Source organism: Eleginops maclovinus, chromosome 2 (assembly GCF_036324505.1).
Source record: "Eleginops maclovinus isolate JMC-PN-2008 ecotype Puerto Natales chromosome 2, JC_Emac_rtc_rv5, whole genome shotgun sequence".
NCBI lineage: Eukaryota > Metazoa > Chordata > Actinopteri > Perciformes > Eleginopidae > Eleginops > Eleginops maclovinus.
In genome coordinates, this window is record NC_086350.1 from 19,188,848 (window position 1) to 19,208,348 (window position 19,501).

Consider the following 19,501-nt stretch of genomic DNA (forward strand, 5'->3'; position numbering starts at 1 on the left):
CCTGAGCAGCAGTTCAGGCTTAGGCTTGAATGGGAGCATGGCCATGAGCCAGACAGCAAACAGTGACAGCTACAACACATCCGACTCCACCATGCTCACCCCGCCCTCGAGCCCGCCACCACCTGTGCCTAGTAATCAGTCTCCAGCCATACTCAGGCTGCAGAAGCACCAGGTGTCTTGGTGCAATGGGACGGATAAACATCCATCAGAGCATGCCAAAGAGCCGCCCAAAATCAAGAGTCCCATTCCCGCGCCGAGGACACAGTTAAGCCCCGTGCCCGTTCCCAAACCAGCACCCAGGAAAGTAATCTCGCCTCAGGCTGATCTAGAAATACCTCCGGTGGTCGTCATGAGGGAGAAGAAGAAGAAGCCACGGCCGCAGGAGGTGAGGAAGTCGTTTGTGGAGACGGTGGAGGAGATTCCGTTTGCCGACGACGTGGAGGAGTCCTATGATGAGCGGACACCGGACACAAGCATGAACAGGTACTACACCCCACCCACCAGCAAGCAAACAGAGACAGGCCTCCCCTGCATCTTGCTCTAGCAATGGAAAACGGTAAACCGAACATCCCTGGAAATGAAGCCTTTAAGTCACAGAGGGCAACTCAATTCTCCCCAGAGGCCAAGGAGATCGCCGAAGAGAGAATGAAAGCCAGAGAAAAGTCGGTGAAGAGCCAGGCACTAAAAGAAGCCATGACCAAGCAGCTAAACAAGATGAAAGAATCTGACATAGACAAGGGGGCGGCACCTAAAGTGGCCTGGGGCGTAACCTCTGAGGGTAAGGGTAAAAAGTCAGCCGGATCTCCGAAGACATCAGCCGTGAAAGCTCTGGAGTCAAAGAAGGCAGAGACTTTACCCGAGCGTTTCTTCAGCAGCAACAAGAGTCTGGACAGCTCGGTGGCCTCGTCAGACGGCTCAAGCTCGAGCAAGAGCAAGAAGAGAAGTTCCCTCTTCTCGCCGCGCAAAAACAAGAAGGAGAAAAAGGCTAAGAACGACAGCAGCAGACTCTCCGGCACAGACGAGACACCGCCCAAACACAAGTCGCTGTGGAAGGCCGTCTTCTCAGGGTACAAGAAGGACAAAAAGAAGAAGGATGACAAATCGTGTCCGAGCACACCGTCCTCAAGTTCCACCACTCAGGACTCTGGGAAGAAGAAAACCTCACCTACTGGGAGATCATCAGGTAAAAAAGCTAATTGTGTGTCATTGGTATTTATTTGTTTCATTGGAAAGGAAGTTTACTGTTTTGAATCAACTATATCTTATTAACCAATATTTATGTTAGCGTTTTTTAAAATTTAGTATGCACTTTTTAATCTTCTTATTTTTATTTTTTTATTTTCATTTAATTGTATTAAATGTTCATATTATTATTATTATTATTATTATTATTATTATTATTATTATTATTATAATTATTATTATTATATTATTATTATTATTATTATTATTATTATTATTATTATAATTATTATTATTATATTATTATTATTATTATTATTATTATTATTATTATTATTATTATATTATTAGTATTATTACTATTTTCTTATCTATTTATTTTCACTATGCTCTGAAACTTTTGAATAATATTAAATATAATTATAATTTCTTTATTAAAAAAAATAAATTCTATTTAATTATAATTAAATATAATTATAATTATATTTAATAAAAGGTCATCCAGTGCAGTTTTTTAATGTGGATAGTTTTTTCTAACATTTCTAGAAATTAAATAAATCTGACCCTGCTCTATTTGTTGCAGATTTGAAATCCCGCAGAAACTTGAGCTTCTCTGAAGACTCTGACCTTTCCTGCGATGATGTTTTGGAGCGGTCCTCGCAGAAATCAAAGGCAGATGTGAGTAACAATAGGAGAAATAAAACATGTTGCTTCTTTACCATGAGGAATTTAGATTGCATTAGCTTTTAAAAGCCAGCATGAGCTCATTTTAGCTTAGACATTTCATTCTGCAAAACATATGCTGACAATCAGGGGAAGCCAACTGCTCAGAACCGGACCAGGCAGCAGACTCCGGGAGCGTTTTGAATGACGTGACTCACCACCTCATATCATATCATGCTTCATTTTCTTCTTGAATTTTTGTGGAAAATTTGGGCCAAATCAAACATGGCTCCCTCATTTTTATTAGGAGGTAAATACCAAAAGCTTTCAAGCAGGTGCTGTTTTCATCCAGTACGGTGTAAAGCACAACAACACAAGCATATTTCTTCCATCTTTGTATGCCTGTTTAGTTTTTCAAGACCCGAGGGAACAAAACCACATTTGGGGACAGGACGTTCGCAGGCTAGATGTGAAATTCCTTACACAATTTTTCTATTTTAAAAACCCACTTTCCTTTTAAATAATTTCTCCCACTGCCAGCCGCACATGGACATCTTTGACCTAGTATCAGGCATGCAAAAGGATGCGGTTAAGGAGGAAAAACTGGAGAAGGAGAGAAGGAGGGAGTTAAAGGAAAGGAAGAGGTTGAAAGAGAGGCAGAAAGAAAAAGAGCGGGAAAAAGAGGTTGATCGGGAAAAGGAGAAAGACGACAAGGAGGTATTGCGCAGAGAGGGGGGTTAAATTACTTTGAATTTCACCTGAACATGATTTTGTAACATAAAACAAATAGAATTCTAGTTCACAAAGATTGGATCAAACTTTTAGACTGACCTCTAATTAATATGTTATACTTTATTTATACTTCTTTTATAGTATTGGAATAAATAGTGCTTACATTTTTGTCCTCAAATGACCTCAAGGCCATTTTTCAAGAGCTTCAGCACAACAATATTACATGCTTAACCTTATGATGATATCCATTAGCTAAATAAGTACAATCTTTAGTAGGCTGGATACATAAAGTATGCAGGTGGCATAATAGGACGATGCAGCAACTCTGCACACAATGCCCACATTTGTATCGTTGAGTTATTTTGATTTGAATCCATTTGCATTTATTTATGTCGGGCTGAAATTCAAAGTGTTTGTCTCCACTGCTGCTATGTCTGTGTTTGTGTTTTCAGTTGGTTTAGATAGATACAGTCGGGTTCAGGACCAGAGGCATGAATTCATTACCCCTAGTAAACATATTTTTTAAAGTCAAACGCGATCAAATTTAGTTTTCTTCACTTTGAAGACATATGAAGAATTGACATTTTAGTTATTCTTCAGTGATATTGATTTGAATTGGGAATGAATGCAGCTCCAGTCACAGGAGGTTAAAGCTGTATCATGCCTCCCGGGCCGTGCGTAATTCGATAAAAGCTCATAGGAATAGGAAAGTGGACTAGTCTCTTGTGACTGCTGTGGTGTTTATAGTTTTCCAGATCTGTGAGTTTAATAGATACAGTATATTCCTGTAGAGATTATTATTGAAAGAAACGAACTGTTTTACTGCTATATGGTAAGTTCCCCCCCAGTCTTAGAATCTGTTTTCCTAGGCTAGGATTTGTTTGTATTATTTCTGATTAACAACGATGTATACAAAGTCGCTGCACCTTGCCATTTGTGTGTTGGTGTGGGGTATTAACATTGCCTGTTTTTGATTGTACCAGCTAAATTAATTCTTGTTTTATTTTTTAATTTAACATAATCATTAACCCATTCAATCATATCATCTGTATCATGTTTGTTTCCTCCCCTTTTTTTTGCTTTGTCTTCCCAAAGTCTTTATATGTCCCTCACGCACTGGCGTTCAAGAGATCGTACGCCACAAAGGTAGTATTACATATGTTCCCATTGATAACTTTAACTACAGCCACCCCCACCCGCTCAGCGCATGCGCCAGTTTCCTGTCATAACACTTCATGTGCACCCGGCCTAAAACTAACTGTCCTTTCTGGAAGCATGAGACAGTCGGAGCGCAGCGCCCACTCACTCACTGCTGGATGTCTACTCTGTTCAAACATGACTTTTCCTGGTCACAATGATCATTGACCTCTTGCATCTATAATATCAGGGGCTCTTCCTCTCTGACTGGTATGACATTAACCTGCCTAGCTGTCACTGTGGCCTATGTTTTTACTCCAGTGTGGTTACTGGAATAACTTTTGACGTTTTCCTTCAGTGCTATTCTCTCTTTCTCCTGATTCCTGCCAGCTTTTTATGTCCTTACAAGTCAGACATTAGGGGAACTGCCCCTCACCCTACTGCATTGTAAATTACACAGCCCATGTAATGGGTGTAATCCAACAAAAACCTCAAACCTTCTCCAATATGTGTACATTTAAAAAAAAAAAACACGGATATTCTAAGAGATTAAATTGGTACATTTTCAAGAAAATAAATATAATAGATATTTTCTTTGAAAGTCTTAACATGAAATGATAACAATCGTCATGCTTTGATTTTCTTTTTTGCTACTTCTGACTTTTATATCACAGAATTTCATCTCATTTATGACTTTATAATCTCAGACAATTTGAAGGCTATTTTCTCTAGTTTAATCTTAAAATTCAATTTTAGTTTTTAAAGAATATTACCGTCCTCCCTTGGCTCAACATTTATTTATTTATTTGCCAATATTACACTGCCATATCGATTATATCTGCCTTATTGTGATCTAACTGATTTTACGTTACCATGTTTTGAAATTGCAACCCATAGAAAAGCCTTTTTAAGGTGTGTGCTGTGTAGATACTGCGTAGTGAAGGTAAATATCCCAAGATAGATTACATTGTGTCAATGTTGTCCCTCACCTTCTGCAAGATCTAAACTGAATTTCCCCCCCTCCTCTTATGTTCAGTTTTTCTGAAGGGCCAGGGCCCCATGGAGTCAACTCCACACATTAGCAGCATGTGAGTGACACTTATCTGACCCATGTGTTTGTTGTTACACCAGAAAACCTACACAGAGGAAGAGCTGAATGCCAAGCTGACCCGAAAGGTCCAGAAAGCTGCACGACGGCAAGCCAAGCAGGAAGAACTGAAGAGGCTGCACAGAGCTCAGGTAACTGACCTTTGGACCTCCTGTGACCTTTGCTCCATCACCACTGTAAGGTGGTCTTCTGTGGTTTTGAGTGAAAAGTCTTTGAAATGGTTAACATTCAGGCCCTCCTCAGGATGACAAGTTTGGTGACCTCCCTGACTGAAATCATTAACTACAAAATGTCAGTTTGTCCAAAACTTTAGTTTTATGACAAAATGCTGGTGATCTCCATCAGCATTAAATGTACTTATTGTTCTATTGTAGCCATCAGACTAGTTCACTAAACTAAGACGGTAAACATTCTACCTCTTTGTTATCATTTTAAATTCAAACTGTTAGCATGCTAATATAGCCTTTATTTTCAAGCTTATATTGTACTGCTACTGTATATGGCTGTGGCTTCGTTTGGTGTTTGTGTGCTGAATAGCTCTTTTAAACCGTAAGATAAAACCATTATTCATGTCATGCATGACTAACAATTTAAAAATAAAGTTTGTATGTGTATGTCTGTAGGGTAAGTGACGGACCTGATAAGGCTACATGAGTAGTGCTGTCACCATAGCTCAGTGTTGTTCTTTACAAACCATATGGTCACTCTAATGTGACTCAACCCTCTTGGACTGAATCCAAATCTGTCCTTTCCTCTGTGATTGATGTTGTAACTCGGCAGTCAGACTTCCAGTCCACTGACTCAGCAATAAGCCACAGCTACAGTCTCTACTCCCGGAGCTGCTGTTAGGTTGCCTACATTTTTCTTTCTTTTAGTTGCTATTTGGAGAACCAAAACCACACTCCTCTTGCTCAATGCCTGTGTTAACGTTCGGCACTGGCAGAGGAAGATAGAGTCTGAGGGAGAAATCCTTTTAGCTGTTTCTGTTTTTTGTTTTTTTTACATCTCTCATTTTACCCCTTACTTACCATATTTGTGCCATCATTTGCCAAAGATAATTTAAAGGGCCCCTATCATTCTAATTTTCATCGTAATATTTCTATTTTGTTCCTCAATTGTGACATGTGTCCATGCTTTAATGTTCAAAAAGTTCTTTGTTTTTCCTTAGCCTATCATGTTCAAAGTGTTGGAGCACTACCCAAAAGAAGCGCCAGTGTTATATAGTGATGTCATTATTATCATGTCACAGATGCAAACAAAAAAGTCCAATTAAGGCGTTTCAGACAGGGGTGCAGTGTGTGGCAGAGAGTGGCGTGTACTTTGGGATTTTAGCCTTTGCAGACCATTTACTTGCAAAAAAAACCTAAACAACACACTACAGGACAGGGAACTCATCCAAAAGTATAATAGGCCCCATTTTAAAGACATGCAAAATACATTTACACTACTTGAATTGTTATTGTTTTTACATGGGTCACTCAGTAATTGACCACCACCATATCTTGCAGTTAAAAGCCAATAGTACCTGCTGCCAGAATGAATGAGAATTACTGCGATAAATAAGCATAACTTAAGTATCTTGCATTGTTCACAAAGGTGAAACCTAATTTGTTTGTCTAATGCGTGTTTCGGATGTGCTACAGATTTGAATTTTTTCTCCCCTTATCTATGCTACTCCATTTCATCAAATGAAACAAAAATGTGGCTTTTTTTTTCATAATACCGCTTACTGACAAAAAACAAACCGAGAGCAGAGCTGAAAACATAAACTCCTTGCTAGAGCTGAATAAAGATATTCATTAACACGTTCTCCCCCCATTTTTAAGACTTGCCACTGATCCAGGGATTAAAATTGGGTACTCCGCACCGGGAAGTGATTTTAAATCAAATGCTGGTGTTAAAAGGCCCGACACTTTGGCTTCCCCAAGCTGCATCCCCTCACAACTGCTAATGGGAAGTAAGGCTGTGGTGTGTGGGCCAAAGAGGGGAGAACTATAAAATATTAATTGTTTTTGGTGAAATTCATTACAGAAAATTCACCTATCGGAACAAGCTTCTCTACCCGTAGACATCAATAGAGTTCTCATTAGCAGTGCTCCCGCTGTGCCTTGAGAAATTAGTTTTTTAACGAGAGTAAACTATTGCATTAGGGGTAAACTCTGCAGCCACCTCCCTGAGAAACGTGAGGCATAAATCAGCTGTAATTAGTGGTAGATGTTATTATTTTGTGTGAGATAACTCAAGTTGTCAGTAATGCGCTGTGCTGACTCCCTTACTCTCTTTGCCATTTAGATCATCCAGAGACAGTTGGAGCAGGTGGAGGAGAAGCAGAGGCAGCTGGAGGAGAGGGGAGTAGCTGTGGAGAAAGCTTTGAGAGGAGAAGCAGGTAACACTTTGTCTCTCATATCTTCAAACTTTTTTTTCCTGGCCATCCCACCTAGACTTTCTGCTACCATTCAGTGAACTACAGGGTGTAGCAACATAAAACATTGAACCCTTTTATTATTAAACATTTTGAAATTGATTTACTGCATGGTTGACGATTAAATCTCATTTATGTGCCAGTGCCGGCTCTGCAAAACCATGTTTTATATTTATATAATATGAGTTCAGTAGGTTCTAATGCTCTGAAGGGAAAAATTATAATATCCATCCAATATCCATATCAGAGAAACGGCCTTACATCTGAAAAGCTGTCCCTCTGCCATCATTTAGACTGCGCTGAAATCACACTCAGCATTCCTAAGTCAGTCATTCAGTCGTACTGAAGTCTATTCCTGCTAGATGTGTGCCAGAAATAATTATTTGTTTCTCCAAAGTAATAATCCCAAAATTGTTGTTGGCAAGGGACTATCACAGACCATATATTTCCAAGATGCAGGCATGCGGGCAACACAGTTTGCTATTTGCTGATACTTTTATAAGGATGTGAAGCATGAGTAGAGCTCAGCAGCAATAACACATTATTTATGTGATGAGATTTGTATGCGAGTAAGGTACTGAAGTTGTTCTTTATAGAGCTGACAGAGTACCTAACACAAATTGACCTAATGATATAATGGTGACAGAGGCTTCTTTATGCAAATGCATGCATTAAACATCTCTTTTGAATTCGGCCACCAAGCGAATATCTATTTATTTTTCCCATCAGCTGTGTCTCCAGCCAAATGTCTGAGTATGTTTTAACTTGTTTACTACTCTACTCTCTTAAAGGATTGTATAAAGGTACTTATACATTACCCAAACAGCACAAAAGAAGATCAGGTATTAGATTTACTCTAGTTTACTTTTATTTATTTATTTTTTGACACTGTTATGTAGGCTCCATCGTCTGTGGTGACACACTGCAACATTTCTCCATCTCTGAACATGTCGATCATTGTCCATCATTAAACATGTCCGCCATCGTCAGTCCGAGCTGCATGCGATCAGGAGAATGTGTGTCCCGACATAGATTTGTGTGTTTTCTCATTCTGGATGTGGTTTTGTCTCCGTCACTTGCCTCTCAATGAGGAGAGTCTCTGTACTCTGATCAAGACTCAGATCACGCAATCAGAAGGAAAGAAATCATATTTTAAATTGGTTTACAGGACATCTTTATTGAAATACGTTCTGCAAATGTGGCTGAGTAACTTGATACAGATGTTTGTTAGGATCTATTATATATTTTTTATTGTGATGAGTAACAGCTATCCAGCGTTGTTTGCTGTGTCTGCTGTACTCAAAAGATCTCAATTAATTATCAGCTCTGCCTTCTGTCCAAAATGATTAAGTAATAAATCTGGTGCACATGGGTTGAATAGAACATAACTTAAGAAAATAAAAGCTTTTTTGCCGTCCAATTAAATCTGCACAGCGTGAAAAAAGGAATGTCCTTGACACACAATACATCCCGAGAGGCTTTGTGTGACATTCAGCAGACTGAGACATCAAACAGCAAATCTATGTTGCATCCTCTTATTATTTTGGGAAATGCGATTGTAATATTGCTCAACCTGACTGCACTGTGTTGAGTACGGATGGACTCTCTTTGTTCTGAGTGTGGCTGCAGTGTGTGTACGTGTGTTTGCAAGAACATGCATGACTTTTTGAGAACTGTGTGTGTTTGTGTGCCCAGTTTGGGGCCGTGTAAAATAACTGCTATCTCTAATATATCCCTGTCATTGTAGACTATTGGGGAGATTCTAATTACAGTGAAATCCTGGACTTGCATCTGGGCGGTATGTATTTCAAATCTGTCGCTTTAAACTAACCTAATGGCTAACCCTATCTGTCCTACCCACCCTTTTTTTTTACTACTTGAGCTTTGTACCCCCTCATATCTACCTTGATTGGCTGCCTGCCTGACTGAATGGCTGGCGGGCTCTTCACCTTATTGCAATACTTTCTGCTTCTATAACTCCCCCCTCTTCCCCCCCTTCCCACTCTGTCCGCCCCCCTCACTGGGTTTTCTAGTTCAGACACTCTTTACATCAAACAGAGATCATACACTTGGCCTCATGCGGTCCTCTTAAGATCATCTTTGATCTCCGTAAACTCATGAATGATGAATGAGTAAATGAATAAGTAACATTTATTTGTCACTCCTCTGCACGCAGACTTTACAATACAAAACTGCAGTGAGAGAAAAACTGTGACATATTGCAGAGGGAGAGAATTAATATTCCTGCATTTAGATAACCTGAGGTCCACTCCAGCAGAGACAATTAAATAAAGACAAATATATGCGTTGGCAGTGTGGATTTTATACTGCATACAGAACAGGTCCTTTAAATATTGCCTTCCTTTGCATGTTCATTAAACATCATTTGTTAACCAAAATTGGTTGCATCGTGTAGCTTGGATTCTAATTCATAGTTTTAAACTGGTGGTATTAACTGCCAGAGTAACTCCCATAAAAAATACCAACAGTATTAATAAGAAATGTTTAATTTGATTAAGATATTTCTAATAATTTCTATTCAATTTTTTCAAGAAAATCATGAGAAAAGCATTTACCCAGGACTGAATTATATCTAACTCGGAGTACATTTGTATTGATCCTAATAGTAACTACCTGTCTGAGCACATTTAAGCCTGTTTATTCCTCAGGGCTATAGAGCTCCATCATTTTCTAGAGGTTACTAAAAATCAAATGAAAGGGCCACACTGTTGCACAAGGTGAACACTGACCTAATTATTAGATTAGATTAGATTCAACTTTATTGTCATTGCACAAGTAATAAGATACGATAATACAGTTAGCATCTAACCATAAATGCAAAATAAGCAGTAAAGTGCAGAGTCATGTCTGTATTAATATACATAATAACATCTGACAGATAAAAACAAACTGAATTATTTACACCATGAAGAGTTTAGTGCTATAAACATTATAAACAACAGTAAAGCAATCAAATACACTATAGAGCAGGTATACATAAAGACGGTAATTGGTTTTAAACCAATCACACACACTCTGAAAATAGTCCCTTACAAATACTGTGCTGACTATTTTTGTACTTCTCCCTAAAAACCACAGTGCCCAGCCGTGAACCAAAGATAAAAAATCACATGAACAAACCCCCCCCAACACACAAAACCACTCACCCTGGTAATCTGTCCTTGCTTATTGTATAACCTTCTATAGACTGTCTCATAACAAACTGCTGGCATGGCTCTTTTGCCCCCCTCCCCCCGCTCTGTGCTGCTGAACCTGGCTACCTTCTGACCTTCTCATACCTGCTCAGTTGCATAACTCCCTGAGTGTGTAGTGTGTGCTGTAACCCGTAGACGCTACTGTCAATCTAAACCATGATTGGCCAGCAGTAACAGTGTCCACTGTGTCTGGGCAAGACTTCTCGTGGTATCTGTTATCTTGTAGATTGTGGCCTTGTTTGAACATGATCTAAAATGCATCTTTTTTTTTCTCTTTGCATTTCCCACATATTTGAGCAAGGCCTGTGTGCTTTTTTGTCAGTTTTGTCCTATTGGTTGTTCTCATCAGACAGGAGATCGCGTGGAGTTTTGAAGCAAAGATGATGATAATGTAGAGACGTTGCAACAGGGGGTTCTTACTGGGGACGTGGCGATTCATCAGCTGAAATCTTAGTTGTTGGCTATGCATTGACAGTGATTACTAAAAACAATAGTTTTGCGTCTCACTTTGAGTCTTTACAACTGGAGCGGTGTGTTTGTGTTGTTCTGAATGTGCTGCTGAGGATAATATGTCTTCGTTTCATTTGCCATGTTTGAGGTCACATGAGGGGGAATCTAAGCATCGACTGAATACAAGTCTCTGCAGGGGACACCAAAACTAAAGCCCGCATCGCCATGTCTGTTTTCCTTGCCAATGATAACTTCAATGATTACACAATTAAGGATTTATTGAACGATAAGTTCCAACAATTTATTCCAAAACTGTATTCCCTGGTATTTGGGCAGTTTAGTTCTGATTCTGGGAGCCATAAACATTTTTATGAGTCCCCAACGGGTCCAAAATAGATTTTCTAAACTGCATCTCTCCCGACACATTTGTATTTTTACTCTGTGATAGTCCCTTGTAGCAATGAATTGGCATTTCACCCTGAGCTCCTTTACCCAGCAGCCTTAGAACACTGTTTCTGCCTCCTATTTGTGTCATGTAATGGATCAATCTTTTATACATATGTGTGTCACTATCAATCATCCTCCTCTCATTTTCCCAAAAACTTTTCTCACTTCACACTTATTTTATAAGTCTTGTTTTGGGGGGTTAATAAGGTTGGATCCTCTATCTGTGATGATACTTTTGCGAGGAAATCTGTCTAGTGGGAGCATATTAGAAAAAGTCCTCATTTGCACTTCAATAGTAGCTCCACTTCAAAAGTCACAAACTGAGCCGGGTGGTCTTAACATGTTCAAGTAATTTTTACAAGGAGAGGCAAAAAATTGTAAAAGTAGATGCAATTATCTGTGCCTGGGAAGGAGATGGGCCGCCTTGTGATCAGTAATGGCTTTAGTAATGGGATTAAATTGCTTTGTGACAAACACTGGCCATATGCGTATGCCTTTCCCATTCCATAACAGGAAAAGATTATCTGAAGACCCACAGATGAAAGATCAAAAAGGGGGGATTATTTTCCCTCTCTGTGCTCCAAATTTTCTGTCTATCTGTTTCCTATGTTTACCCCTCTTTTCATCCCTCACTCCACCCAGCTGATCTCCCCCACCTCCTCTCTTTAGGTGTTTTGTCCTCTCACTATGACAGTGCTTCTGCCCTCTTTTGATTTTCTCCTCAATTTTCTTTCCTCCCTCCACCAACTCTCTGTGTCCTCTACTCTCTTCCCGCATTACTTCCACCACTCTTTCTCTCCCACCCACCCTGGCACCCGCCTATGTCACTTCCTCACTCTCTTACCCCCTTTGTCTTATGGAAGTTGAGCCCTTTGTGGGGATGCCACGCCGAAGACCTCTCTCCTTGTGCCCCTGCTGGTCCCCTGAAGGTAACGTAACCTCGCCGCCTCCGTGGACGGTTGTGGCGGGTTACCGTGGAAACTGTAGGGATCTCCAGAACCGGGCTAAACCCTCAGGCACTTCCCCATCATCTTCCTAACCGGTCTTCCTCTTCCTCACTGTTTGTGTGTGTTCAGGCTCAGTAGATTTCCCCAGAATGTCTCAAAAACTAAGTATTGCAGTATTTATTACAAGGAAATTGATTTTAAATGTTGAAAAAAAAGCTCCAAATATATATTTTAACACACATTTGTGCTGTTGTGCGGTTTTGGTCAGTTAGCCTTCATTGCTATTTTATGTAGCTTTCATTTTCAAATAAATCAAGGTTAACTTTATTTTTCCAAAATGTGATATTCAGGAGGTCTAGTGTAGAAATAAATAGCAGGACAGTAATACGTTTTTTTTTAGGGTTGGGTCACCTGCAACCCAACAAAAAACTGGTTGTTAGTTACCAATAGTTTTGTTAGTAAGCTTATTATCCAGGCATGCTGCTACTGTTCTTATCTTTTAAAATCTAAATACGTTTCTATCACAACTCTAAAAGAATAGCACCGCTCTTTCTAAAGCTTAAATGACACTGTTTCATCTTGGGAGAGGAGAAATCCTATGTTTAGTGTTTCCACACTTCTTTCTATGAATCATTTTGATCTAATTAGGCAGCCAGAAATGACAAGCAATGACTGAAAACTGACAGCCCTCAAAATCAATGTCGTTTTAGTTTGTTCCAACTTAAATCCCACACACGGACAAATACAAGCTTATTTTATTAATTATTATTCTCCATAGCTCAAGGATCAAAGCTGCACATATAATGTAATGTCTGATGTAACATTATCCAAAAGTATTTAGAAAAAAATAATTACTTTTATGATGAGTTTAAAGCTCTAGGCTTTGATTTGGGTACTTTTCGTTCCGTCAATTCAATCTTTGATTAGGGGCAGGGTTCAGGGAACGGTTCTAGCACCCTATGACATCCCTCCAGTGTGAGCAATAGAAACCATAATAACGGATTGAAAATTAGGTTGTAAATCATTTAATCTCATCACACAGGAAGTGCAGAAAATAGATTTGCCTTATCATGCCTAAAAGGCTGCATTCACTCAAAGGGGAAACTACTCTGCCGCAGTGTGTCTCTAAACAACTGCATGTGTTCCGTTTTCTGTTTGGCTAAAATGAAGCATAAAGCTCCCTAGTCCGTTTTTGCACTCTTTATTCCTTGAACAAAAGTTAGCAGTGTCATGTAATCATAAAATGATAATAAAAACGTGTATGGCGAACACCGGAGATGTACTCAGCTCGCGGGCAAGTTTGCGATTCAAGGAGGTAGAAACCTGCATGGTGTGATGGTTTGTTATGAATTGTGAAATGAAGTCCTTAAAAATGAATGTATCATCTGCTTTGTTTCCGTACGTATCACCTCTCAGTGGAAATGTTGCCTGAGCGTCTAAAGAAACAGGCTTTTGTGTTTTTTGTGCAATCTGATGTTTTGTTCCATTGTTGCTGTTTTTGCCTTGTACCGCTCAACTCTCCTTTGTGTTGTGGGCCTTGGGCTGAAGGGTGGTGATGGTGGAACAAGTCGAAATAGTTTAAGATACAAAGAACATTTCTAGGATCGGTTTCGGAAAACCAGCCTTGCTTTTTGTGTCGCCACATGTTGTATTCCTCGCCAGTGTGAGCAGCTCTCCTCCAGCTTTTCCTCTCTCTCTGTCCCTTGTCTGTTAATTAGCGAGAGCCAGCCCCCGAGACAACAACCACACGATTTATGTGTGTACACTGTTTTTCCTTTTTGTTTTGCAAGAGCCTCCTCTTCCCGAGCTAAGTTTGTCACGCTGCATCTAGCGTTTGCCTTCTGGTGTTCCATTGAAACTGCTTGGCTCCACCTGCTTCAGTCAGATAATGAAAAAGGCATTGCCCCCAGCAGCTGAGTTTTCTAAGCATATGCCACATGCAAACAGTGGGACTGCAGTGTGCAGTCTCTGACTGATCGCGGCAATTACAAAACGGCAATGCAAGGTGCCAATAGCGCTGAATATGCTTTTCCCTGGACCAGACTTAATAGATTGGTCTTAACTTCACTATCGGTCTCAATGATAATCATCCCATGAACATTTAACCTTATAATTGAATATGTAGAGACAGCGGAATAATTCATGCATTTTTTTTATTCCAACCTCAAACTGCTCAGCGTGAATGGGATGTTAAAGGATTTCTGCTGATGGGTCAATATGTGGGCAAGCGAAGGGTGAAGAAATTTCATCGAGTCCTCGGGTTTAATTCTCCCTATTTCTAATGATTGGTGTGTTTCTTCTTTTACTAAACAAAATGAAAAATGTACACAAGGAGGTAGTTGCTCCCAAATAGCAGCTACATCTGAGTCCAAACTGGGTAACACAAACGCTCAACCTTGTAAATACTGGTATCGTCTCTTTGTGTGTGTGGGTTGTGTGTGTGTGTGTTTGTGCTTTTACCAAAGTTGAAACCTGTAGCTCCACGCCATCTTCTGTGCACCATCATTAAGTATGGTGCGGCCAACCACTTTGGTGTCGAGTCCATTCCACCACCTCACCAGCGCCCAGCAAGGACATCCTGGCTTGGCTGTCACTACATTGCCTGTGTCAGTCCTCGTCTGTGTGACGTCTTCATCTTCGTCCTGGCCATCTGGCATCTTACTCTGTACTTCTTCCTTCCTCTCCAGGCATGGGCAAGAAGGACGACCCCAAGCTAATGCAGGAGTGGTTCAAGCTGGTGCAGGAGAAAAACGCCCTGGTCCGCTATGAGTCAGAACTTATGATATTGTAAGTACTTTCCCTGACTGTTGAGACGGATAAGCTAACTGATGAAGTGATTAGTCAGAAGGGCTTTTAAATTCAAAGCTGAGGGTCATTGGTTGCGATGCCAACTCTTGTAGTAAGCAAGCAGCTAGTGGGAAATGTGGAGTTTTTTATAAATGAGAATATAAAAATGACATACACACAAACAGCAGAAAAACAACATAATTATTTAGTTTTTAGTTTGGTTTTCAACTTATACAACTCAAAATGTATTACTTTTGAAATAGTGTTAAACAAAAGCAAGTTTATAATGAATAAACAATTTTAGGCTGAGCCGTTCAAGGCTGAAGGCTAAAAATGTTTATAAAAAAGGGTAGGTGTAATAGGCTAAAAAAATGTAATGAATAATGTTGTAAAATTCTCAATGAATGTATGTTTGAATTCCCAACGGTCAATATAATAATTATTTTTTCACTAAAGGTCAGCTATAAACAACTTTAGTCACACTATGACGTAAAAGTAATCACAATCAGAATACCTGTATTCGTCCCACAGAAAGAAAAGTGGCCCTATTACGCTCTTTTGGGTTTTTCCCTTTCCTGTAGTGTGTTTTTTATATACGTTTTTGTGCATGTAAATGGTCTGCAAAGGCTTACATTTCAAGATTCACGCCAGAGGGCCCCCCCCCCCACAGGCCATTTGTTGAGACGTTTCATTCTCAACCAAACGAAGATTGTCATGATATGAAATGCAACCTGAGCAAGGGGAAAAAAAACTAAACACAGTACACCGAAAATAAAATACTGACTTATTACCTCCGTACAACATGAGTTTAAAAAGATTGTCAGCCCGTACAAAGTCATCATCATTTCTCAACATATTGATATGATATGTGATCACATTTGCAATCCATTAAGAGAAACGACTTTATTACACTCCGACGAGTCATTAAGTTATCTAGCATTATCTTATGATTAGCTACTAAAAGCTTTTAGATTAACTGTTCATTTCCTTTGGAACAACTATTTATTAAAAGTATCCTTGGATAAATGAAGATGCAGCCAAACAACATAAATGATGAAAGCAATGATTCATCCATGCAGCAAACTTAACTCGTCCATCTTTTATCTTCTGTACCCAAAGTGCTAGAGAGTTGGAGCTGGAGGACCGACAGAGCCGACTGCAGCAGGAACTGAGGGAGCGCATGGCTGTGGAAGGTAAATGCAGGAGAGAAAAAAACAGCCCAGTCACTAAATGTTAAGTGAAGCATTAATGTGCAGCAAACATGATTGTTATTGCCATTTATTTTTAAATTAATGTTGTGATTCATTTTGCAATAATAACCAGCTCACTGCACATTGTCCCTCAAATCAATAACTTACACAAAATGTTGGTTTTAAATATTATTTCATTTAATTTGTTATGTTAATGTATTGCTTCCGTTAAGAAAGATGGTCCGTTTCACTGCGTAGCCACAGCTGGAATTGCAATGATAGCCCAGAACTCAAAAGGACAGCAGCATTTGTCAAGGTTTCTTCATTGTAACTGTTCAAGTCTGTTCACATTTTCTTTAAACACAACCATAGTCTTTTTTGTTTACTTCCTGTCACTCATCTACTGTCGTCCAGATTTCTGTGTCTTTTAACCTCTCCTGACCTTTGTCGTGTTGTTTTTTGTTCTCTTTTTTTTTTCTTCCCCTTGTGATGTTCACCTATCTTGAATCATGAAGTGTTGTGCTCTCCACAAACTGTTTATAAAAATAGAAGCATATAAAATATTCCATTGTATTTTCTCATAAAGGAAGGAAAAGAAAAGTAATGTGTTTTTGGGCCAAATCTGACACAAAATGTACCATACTTCTTTCAGCAGACAATATGACAAATGATATTATATCTAATGATCAGAGCTTCCATAGCAGCATACAGAATTAATTTACCGAAGAATGTCCAAACTGACCAATCAGAATAGGGCATTTAACTAAGCTGTGCTGTAAATCTGCATAATCTTCTCCCCCTCTTTTAACTCCTTTAACAACCTTTGACTGTCTTGCAGACCACCTAAAGACAGACAAGGAGCTCAATCAAGAGAAGCAGATCTTAAATGAGATGCTGGAGGTGGTGGAACAGCGAGACGCCCTCGTGGCGCTCTTGGATGAGCAGAGGCTGCGGGAGAAGGAGGAGGACAAGGACTTGGAGTCTGTTATGCTCTCCAAAGGCTTCAATCTCAACTGGGCTTAAGAGGAGAGAAATAATAGCTCATCAAGTCCCGGGAAATTGGCTGAGGCAGTGTCTGCCTCTCATGGTCATCTTTGATCAGAATAGTCTGCTGAACACCTGCAGCAGTGAATGTGTAAAGACTCCCCCGACACACGCAAAAACACTATGGCTGCCTCTGACATTGAAGTGGTCCGCGACGTTTACATATCCTATGCCCAAAGGCAGTTCCAAGTTAATCACTTTGCAGTTTTGCTTGCTCTCGCTCTCTGAGGGGGGAGCGGGGAGTACATTCACAGCTTTATCATCCCAGCCTTCAAGTGGATCCTCTCAAAAAAAGGGAGGCCTTTGGGAGAATGTTTGAAAGACTTGTTTCATTCTCGATTATCTAAAGGGAAGAATGCAGTTTGGTCCTGCTGATGTAAAGGAATTGTAAAGAATTTTTTTGTGTATAGTTGTGTAGAACAAGTCACATAATCGGCAGATAAGGGTGCTTTCTTTTTTCGTAAAAAGGACTGCTACAGAGGAGTGTTTAAGTGCTGGAGGGGAGTCTCCAGGGTCAATCTTCTCTTCAGTCCATCTGTAGGATGGACATCCTCTGCTGAAGCTGCCTTTCTATCCAGTGACAAACTGGCTCCTGCATCCTTATGAACCACAAGACACCATGAAATGTTATCCCTCCCCCTCACAGTGTTCTTGTGAGTCAACACTAACATAACATTAAATATGTCCATGGGTTTTATGTATTTATTATCTTTGTTTGCTTTTAACACATAAACATTTTTGTTTTGCATTCACAGGAGAGTGCCCAGAATCTCATTATCTAGCACTTGTGCATGACTCAGACGCTCCCATAAGCCATTGCATGTCAGGAATGAAGGCTGCAGGCACATAGAAGAACTATTTGTTAAGCTAGAATACAGACTTACAGTATATATAAACACTTAAGCATTTCAAATGAGTCAACAATGATGGGCCTCTCCTTGACATGCCATTCAGTGCATATCACGCTGACGGTTTACAAATACTTGTCCATATTTGAGATGGAGTTTTAGGTTTTCTCGCTATTGTAAACAGCAGTGAGGTAAAACAACTGTTGAAATAATTCATCTTTCAAGGAGCAATCTCTTCAATTTCAGATGTGTTTCCTACCTTGTGTGTTATCATAAATGAAGCCGATTTCACAGTTCTTAATGGGAGATCTGCGTAGCTCACATTACTAATTTTGTGCCACAGGACTGTCTCTGTTGGTGGATATGCTGCAATATCTGAAGAGTACATCACAAGGACTTACACACCACTCACAACCGTAAACAGCAGTGTTACTTTACTCTTGAACAAGATGCCTTTTTCATTTTTATCTTAAGTTATATTTTGTTTTTCAGAGTCAACGTTTTTGAGGTAGTCACATATGTGTATCCCACTGGAACTTGAGACTTTTTCTTTCTCAATTACTATCATACAGCAGGTCCACAAACATACAAACCGATTTTAAACAGTGGGCGATGTAGAAGTGTGACGTGGTTAATGAGCAACTTGCATTAAACAGAACCGTTATGGTTTATCTCGTGGGCAGTCAAATTTAATAGCCTTTTTGACAACTGTAAAAAATCCAGATGGTCACTGTTTTACAGCACAGAAACACTAGAGGCTATATTTATGACTTGGTATGAGCTGTGAATAAAAAACAAGTGAGATAAGTTTAAGGGTTGTTATTTTAGATGGCGTGTGATAAGTTTGACATGATTGTATTGATATTTATTAACAAGTGTGCAAACTGTATTATATGTAAAGAAAAATGAATCCTAATTTTTAAACTGTTCTGTTGACACATGACTTGTAATGTAAATGCTTCATGTAGCTAAAATGCATAGAGGTGTTGGATGTATGCTGAAACGGCAATAAAACAATGCAGTTGTTCTTTTAAATGTCTCACTTTTTAATGATGGGTAAGTCTAACCTCACCATTATGGAGTCCTATTACAACTGAACATACAGTATGTAAACCAAAGACATGATAATTGATTTGAAAAGAAATCCCTGCATACATGAAGTCTTATCCATCAAGAGTCAGAAAGTGTCGTTTGTGCAATCATACAAATATCTCAATATCAACATTAACCATAACTTGTCTTAAACTCTATAGTCTCCCTCGAGAAATGTAAAGTAACCCCTTTAGCCTACTTTAAATATATGTCTTACACGGTCTTTTCATGCTCTTA

The 19,501-nt window shown here is 39.4% G+C and overlaps 1 protein-coding gene across 1 annotated transcript in view; it reads left to right on the top strand.

Annotated features, from left to right (window-relative positions):
• mical3a (microtubule associated monooxygenase, calponin and LIM domain containing 3a) overlaps positions 1-19,207 on the top strand; it is a 63,081-nt gene extending 43,874 nt beyond the window's left edge. Inside the window, 14 exon segments of the mRNA XM_063909190.1 lie at positions 49-508; positions 511-1,183; positions 1,766-1,860; positions 2,386-2,562; positions 3,673-3,723; positions 4,846-4,953; positions 7,115-7,208; positions 8,036-8,086; positions 8,992-9,042; positions 12,220-12,285; positions 14,022-14,063; positions 14,991-15,090; positions 16,210-16,283; positions 17,119-19,207. Coding sequence (XP_063765260.1) covers positions 49-508; positions 511-1,183; positions 1,766-1,860; positions 2,386-2,562; positions 3,673-3,723; positions 4,846-4,953; positions 7,115-7,208; positions 8,036-8,086; positions 8,992-9,042; positions 12,220-12,285; positions 14,022-14,063; positions 14,991-15,090; positions 16,210-16,283; positions 17,119-17,303 — 2,227 coding nt within the window. The 3' untranslated portion in view covers positions 17,304-19,207.
• The last annotated feature ends 294 nt before the right edge of the window (positions 19,208-19,501 follow it).